At 44.7% G+C, this 7,220-nt stretch overlaps 1 protein-coding gene across 1 annotated transcript in view; it reads right to left on the reverse strand.

The window, feature by feature from the left end:
- Nucleotides 1-4,206: 4,206 nt before the first annotated feature.
- mcoln1b (mucolipin TRP cation channel 1b) overlaps nucleotides 4,207-7,220 on the reverse strand; it is a 20,819-nt gene continuing 17,805 nt past the window's right edge. The window contains exons 11-13 of the mRNA XM_078269655.1: nucleotides 6,779-6,901; nucleotides 6,447-6,653; nucleotides 4,207-5,995 (exon numbers count right to left, since the gene is read on the reverse strand). Coding sequence (XP_078125781.1) covers nucleotides 5,864-5,995; nucleotides 6,447-6,653; nucleotides 6,779-6,901 — 462 coding nt within the window. The 3' untranslated portion in view covers nucleotides 4,207-5,863. The remainder of the gene's footprint in view (nucleotides 5,996-6,446; nucleotides 6,654-6,778; nucleotides 6,902-7,220) is intronic.

A 7,220-nucleotide genomic window follows, 5' to 3' on the forward strand; every position in this document is an offset into this window, starting at 1 on the left:
GTTATAGGCTACAGACACATCCTACTCTGGTCTCAGCAGGTCAAACAGCTTCATCTAGTGGACAGTTTAATTCATTAGTTTTATTTTAGAGTGGCCACAATAATAACCCACTGTAAATTGTTTATTATTGTAATATTCATTCCTATGATGATCATTGATTGAGTGCATCTACAGACATGAGACACATGATGCAGACATGACGGTTAAAGGGGAACTATGCAGGTTTTTTTCAGCTTTATTGACCTTAACTGAACAGCTTGGGAGTCATTGGAATGGTTATATGACTTTTTTCGGGTTGAATGGTGGTCATCTCGCTCCCCCCTAGCGCATGTGAGCTGAAAAACTACCCTCACAACTTTGGGCGTTGAGCTGGCGGCCTCAACGTCAGGAAGTATGGCGTGATATCACTTGCAGAAACCCAACCCCGTCAAACAGCCCAATATTCAGCCAAATCTGAAGCCGAATCCTGGATTCGGTGCATCCCTGGTTCTGTTGTTTTGTTTTTGCGTTTGTGGAATGCATGATATTTTTGTGGAATATATAAGAAAAACAACTATTGACACAATTCAGATTCACTTTTCCCTTTATTTAACAGACTACTTCTGTATAAGAGACTATGTACTCTTATTCAGAAGGCAGCATCTTCACAGAAAAGATTCAATACAAAAGTCCCTTCTACACACAAACTGAGAAACTCCCTTTCAGCTAAGACTTCTCTTGTCTTCTCAGAACAAGGTGAAAAATAATCAAGACATGCATACACAAAATATATGAGGAAACAACTGTAAAACAAACCGTTCAAAGTGGCATTAAAAGAACATTAAGAGATGCTTTACATTACAGTACTTTGCTCCCACGTGTTACACGGCATTTAAAATCAAACAAAGCTGTACGTCAGTATCATTACGTGCAAAACTGTAAACAACAAACAGTAAAGCTCCAGTCCAGACCAAAGATTCACGACGAGATGAGTTGAAACTTGCAACTTCTTGCACCGAGACGGTGTATCATCTACGTAGCAACGCCTCTTTGTACTTCCGTTCTCACTTCCGACTTTAAGGCCTTTTTGTAGCTGGATATATCATTTGTTGCGTCTAAATATGAGTGTGGATAACATTGGTGAGAGTGAGATGCTTGTTATGGTTACATTTATGGTGATGAATTAGAGAAAACACGTTTTATTTCTCTGATTCGCTGAACGCCGCTGGGCGCTCCCTCTCTTCAGTCTCTCTCTATCTCGCACGCCGTATAACGTTACCGTGCTTTCGGGCGGTCGTTGAGGCTCTGTCTAAAACTCTGCCATTTCGACCAGCTGTTTGTAACAAAAATAAAATGGATTATGGATCATTTTATGTCTATAGTTTATAGCTGACTTTACCAGCTGACTTCTGAGACGTCTCTTACGGTCTAAAACCAGCCTCTGGAGACTCCACCAGCTGACTTCTCTATTGGCTGTTGAAACAGGAGACGTCTCTTACGTTCTAAAACCAGCCTCTGGAGACTCCACTAGCTGACTTCTCTATTGGCTGCTGAAACAGGAGACGTCTCTTACGGTCTAAAACCAGCCTCTGGAGACTCCACCAGCTGACTTCTCTATTGGCTGTAGAAACAGGAGACGTCTCTTACGTTGTAAAACCAGCCTCTGGAGACTCCACCAGCTGACTTCTCTATTGGCTGTTGAAACAGGAGACGTCTCTTACGGTCTAAAACCAGCCTCTGGAGACTCCACCAGCTGACTTCTCTATTGGCTGTAGAAACAGGAGACGTCTCTTACGTCCTAAAACCAGCCTCTGGAGACTCCACCAGCTGACTTCTCTATTGGCTGTAGAAACAGGAGACGTCTCTTACGGTCTAAAACCAGCCTCTGGAGACTCCACCAGCTGACTTCTCTATTGGCTGTAGAAACAGGAGACGTCTCTTACGGTCTAAAACCAGCCTCTGGAGACTCCACCAGCTGAGTCGCAGCGAAACCATCAGCTGGTTTGAGTCGAGCTGAGGTGGGCCAGTTCAGACCGCTGAAACTTTTCTCTGCGCCGTTCTAAAACGGTTTTGTTTCGTCGCAAATCTTTGGCCTGAACTGTGCTTAACAGTAAACATGTCACGACTGTAAACAATATTTAAGTTAGCATATCAGTGGACAATAAAAATGTACCCTTTAGTCCTGAAACATTTTGTGCAGTGAGCATCATTCTTCCTTTGAACAGTAAGTGGCCTTTATGACAGCAGCGATGTTCTGAATATTCATTTTCTGTTAAAAGGGGTAAATGAAGAACTGCTGGTTTGCAGAGATGCCCTGGCTCGTTCATAGATAATAAAAAAAAAGAGCCGTTACCCTTTCACACGTGGCTTCAGAGTCCGACACATTACAGAGAATACAGACAACTGTCTAAGCTGCCAAAGTAACACCCCACAAAGACAGAACAGCCACTACAGATTTCCCTTTATTTAACAGACATGTACTCTAATTCGGAGAAGATTCAATACAAAAGTCCCTTCTACACACAAACTGAGAAACTCCCTTTCAGCTAAGACTTCTCTTGTCTTCTCAGAACAAGGTGAAAAATAATCAAGACATGCATACACAAAATATATGAGGAAAATATTATTATAATAATATATCGTAGCCTTGCACGGAGCACCTTAAACCAAAGTAAGTAAAGAGTCTCTGTCTCGCTGTTCTCTACTGCACAAACAGTTCATACATATGATAACGTGACATGATAACATATGATGATTAACCGGTTGACTGCAGGGCTCGTCCTTCCCTGTGCAGCCACCGTCCGCCTCCACCCCCCCCCCTCCCTCCAGCCGCAGGAGGCCACGAACAAAAGCAAAGGATGAGAACGGGAGCGGAGGAACAGCCTTGACTGAAACCTGGAAGCGAATGCATAAACAGTACGCACAGCGGTCAGTGGTCCCTGAGCTGTCTCTTGTGTACGGAAGCAGGGGCAGTTTTGATTATTGGGGGCTTAGACATATTTTATGTCAGGTTTGATTTAGTATGAGTTAGTTTTCAGAGTATTTCAGTCCTTCCAGAAAAATGCAGAGTTTTTTTTGTGATTGTTTTGGGCTAAAATCCTTCATTATGCGGCACGTTTTCTTAAAAAATGTGATGGAATATGCAGGATATCTGTGCAATTAATGCAAAAATTGCAGGAACTTGTTAAAACTGTGATGTCATCGTGGCTTCATCGCGGGGTTTACAGCTTTTAGATGACGTTCACGTCGCGTAATGACGTCACTTCATAACGTTCTCATGGCAGCAGGGAAACGGCTGCTCTTGTGTGAAGTAAACACAACATTTTTCATCTTTCTGCTAAGATATTTGGGACTTTATGCAACGAAAATGCGGGATTATGACATCATGCAAGCCCTCGCATATTTTGCGCAGAAATCGGCAATTTATGCAGCAAAAGTGAGGCGTGTTGGAAGAAATGCGGCCCCAACTTTGGCTGATTATGCGTTGAAATTATGAGATCACATTTCTGGAGGGACTGCTATTTAGTTTTGGTTTGTTTCTGTCGGGGCCAGGTATATAGCTACATATACATCCAGAATACATGCACGGAGAACAGCTGGGAGTCTGTGTGTGTGTGTGTGTGTGTGTGTGTGTGTGTGTGTGTGTGTGTGTGTGCATGCGTATGCGTGTGTATGTGTGTGTGTGTGTGTGTGCGTGCGCATGTGGGGGAGTGTATGTGTGTGTGTGTGTGTGTGTGTGTGTGTGTGTGCGTGCGTATGGGGGGAGTGTGTGTGTGTGTGTGTGTGCGTGTGTGTGTGTGTGTGTGTGTGCGTATGGGGGGAGTGTATATGTGTGTGTGTGTGTGTGTGTGTGTGTGTGTGTGTGCGTGCGTATGGGGGGAGTGTATATGTGTGTGTGTGTGTGTGTCTGTGTGTGTGTGTGTATGGGGGGAGTGTATGTGTGTGTGTGTGTGTGTGTGTATGGGGGGAGTGTATATGTGTATGTGTGTGTGTGTGTGTGTGTGTGTGTGTGTGTGTGGTGGGGGGTGTGTATATGTGTGTGTGTGTGTGTGTGTGTGTGTGTGTGTGTGTGTGTGTGTGTGTGTGTGTGTATGGGGGAGTGTATGTGTATGTGTGTGTGTGTGTGGGGTGTGTGTGTGTGTGTGTGTGTGTGTGTGTGTGTATGGGGGGAGTGTATATGTGTATGTGTGTGTGTGGGGATGGGGGTAGTGTATGTGTGTGTGTGTGTGTGTGTGTGTGTGTGTGTGTGTGTGTGTGTGTGTGTGTGTGTGTGTGTGTGTGTGTGTGTGTGTGTGTGTGTGTATGGGGGGAGTGTATATGTGTATGTGTGTGTGTGTGTGTGTGTGTGTGTGTGTGTGTGTGTTGAATGTTTAATATTGAGCTACTGTAGTGTCCGATGTGTCCGTTGAGTTTCTGTGATTCAATGTCACGATGAGAGTTGCCGGAAAGTCTCATTTGTTAAATATAAAAAGCTAAAAAACTAAAATTCTAAATAATTTACACTCATTTTTATTAGTATTTTAACCTGGAAATATAGTTTCAGTTTAGTTTGTCTTTTAGTTTTAGTTTTTATTTAGTTTCAGTTCACTAACAACATTTTTGGCTGCTTATTTCCCTTTTAGTTTACTATAACAACAATTACCCTGCACCTGGGTAGCCATGTGGAAACTAACACGTTAATGAAAGCGCTGTGGATGAGCTTATTCAAGTGAAAACGTGCATCCATTTCCCCTGTGTCCAGTCTACAATATGTTCCCTGGCATTATGCGTGGAGGCATCAAAGCCCCAACAAACATTTCAGAAAGAGATGATACATTATTTATACGGTGCAAAAGCCCGAGCAGGTAATTGGGCGTGTGACTGTGTGGCACGCTCTGCCGTTCCAGGACATATCTAAATGCAAAACTCAAATTCACAGAGGACACAGAGGACACAGAGGACACAGAGGACACAGAGGACCACGGTCAGTCACTTCTCTATGAAGGCATTTTGTCCTGGCTCCCTGCTGGGTGTTTGGAGAGAAAAAAGAAGTGAAGACAGCTGTCACTAGAATGGAAATATGGTGCTTTAAAGAGAGAAAAAGACTGTCTTGCCCTGTGTGTGTGTGTGTGTGTGTGTGTGTGTGTGTGTGTGTCTGTGTGTGTGTGTGTGTCTGTGAGTGTGTGTGTGTGTGTGTGAGTGAGCATGGATGGATTATGAGACAACGGTCAAGACAACTAAACACAATAATCTACTTTTAGTCGTTTTGCATCCCTTTTTGGTCATTTTGTGTCTCTGTGTAGTGTCTGTGTGAGAGAGAGAGAGAGTGTGTGTGTGTGTGTGTGTGTGTGTCTGTGTGTGCGTGCGTGCGTGCGTGTGTGTGTGCGTGCGTGCGTCTGTATGTGTGTGTGTGTGCGTGCGTGTGTGTGTGTGTGTGTGTGCGTGCGTGTGTGTGTGTGTGTGTGTGTGTGTGTGTGTGTGTGTGTGTGTGTGTGTGCGTGCGTGCGTGCGTGTGTGTGTGTGTGCGTGCGTGTGTGTGTGTGTGTGTGTGTGTGCGTGTGTGTGTGTGTGTGTGTGTGCGTGTGTGTGTGCGTGTGTGTGTGCGTGCGTGCGTGTGTGCGTCTGTATGTGTGTGTGTGTGTGTGTGTGTAATCTGCAGCAGGAGAAGTTAACCCTCTCCTTGATTTCATGTTTCTGGAGAAGGAGAACCATTTCCTGCATTTGCACATACATTTATAGAGACGAAGGTGACAGAGAATCCAGGAAATAATGAACATGACCATCATGAAAGGAAATAAACAGGATTTTGAAACCCCCCCCCCCTCTGTCCATAGTACGTACGTAGCCACGGCGTTGATTTAACGCAGAAGCATGAATCAGCCTTTACTCCCTTTGTGCATCCTGCTCACGAGTCGCAGCAGAGGAAGGAGCACGATGACCCTTCGGGCCCTCTGAACTTGCCGGAGCTGGGCGTGTCCGTGCACGCTGCGATGAACGCGTGCAGATCGTTGACGCGTACCTGCTCCTGTGTTTGAGCCTGTGGGAAGAAAACCCAAAAGCTTAAAAACATGTTCTGCATACTAATCTGATTCACAACCATGTTTCTGTATTTCAGTGTCATTTAAAATGCAGAGAATACAGCTTTAAGGAGTCTCCCCCTGCTGGACGGTAGAGAGAATACAGCTTTAAGGAGTCTCCCCCTGCTGGACGGTAGAGAGAATACAGCTTTAAGGAGTCTCCCCCTGCTGGATGGTAGAGATAATGTAGCTTTAAGGAGTCTCCCCCTGCTGGATGGTAGAGAGAATACAGCTTTAAGGAGTCTCCCCCTGCTGGATGGTATAGAGAATGCAGCTTTAAGGAGCTTCAGCTTTGGCTTTCCTTTTCAGACCTTCGTCCATTATTTTTACAGGCTACTGTATGAATCTGTATATCTGAATATAATTTGAACTGATGACGGCCATGTGAGCGTAACCCAATGAAATCCGTACCGTAATGGTGTCGTAGGCTCCGGTGATGAGCGCGATGAAGAGGGACGACACCATGTAGATGAAGAGGGAGATGAAGGTGTACAGGTAGACCTGGCTGAAGACCCACACCAGCGTGCCGCTGTGCTGCATCTCAGCAAACGTTACAAACATGTCGTCCCCGTTGATCAGAGAAAACAGGCACTCTGACACCATGGACAGGGTCCGGAACTGGATACACACAGCACAACACACACATTAGTGGAATTAAGGCCGTTTTATGATAATTAGGCTGTTGTGACGGTCAGGATAACTCATGCTTGACCATTAAAAACTGTGGAGTGAGTGTACAGTACCTTGGTATGATAGGGGCCCAGCACAATCCATCCACAGAAGCAATATCCCAAATAAATGGCCGCTGCACAGCAGCAGAAGCGGATGACGTTAGGAAAAGCAGCACTTAGAGTCACAATCAGGATCTGGGAGGGAAAGAGAGAGAGGAAGGAAGGCAAATAGATATTTACTACAGCCCGACCGACAAATATTTGGTGATTTAAAAATCCGATATTCCGACATACAGTATCTCACAAAAGTGAGTACAACCCCTCACATTTTAGTAAATATTTCATTATATCTTTTAATGGGACAACACTGAAGAAATTACACTTTACTACAATGTAAAGTATGAAGAGTACAGCTTGTATAACAGAGTAAATGTGCTGTCCCCTCAAAATAACTCAACATACAGCCATTACTGTCTAAACCCTGGCAACATAAGTCAGTCCCCCCCCATGTTAG

This window comes from Sander vitreus, chromosome 15 (assembly GCF_031162955.1).
Source record: "Sander vitreus isolate 19-12246 chromosome 15, sanVit1, whole genome shotgun sequence".
NCBI classification, from domain to species: domain Eukaryota; kingdom Metazoa; phylum Chordata; class Actinopteri; order Perciformes; family Percidae; genus Sander; species Sander vitreus.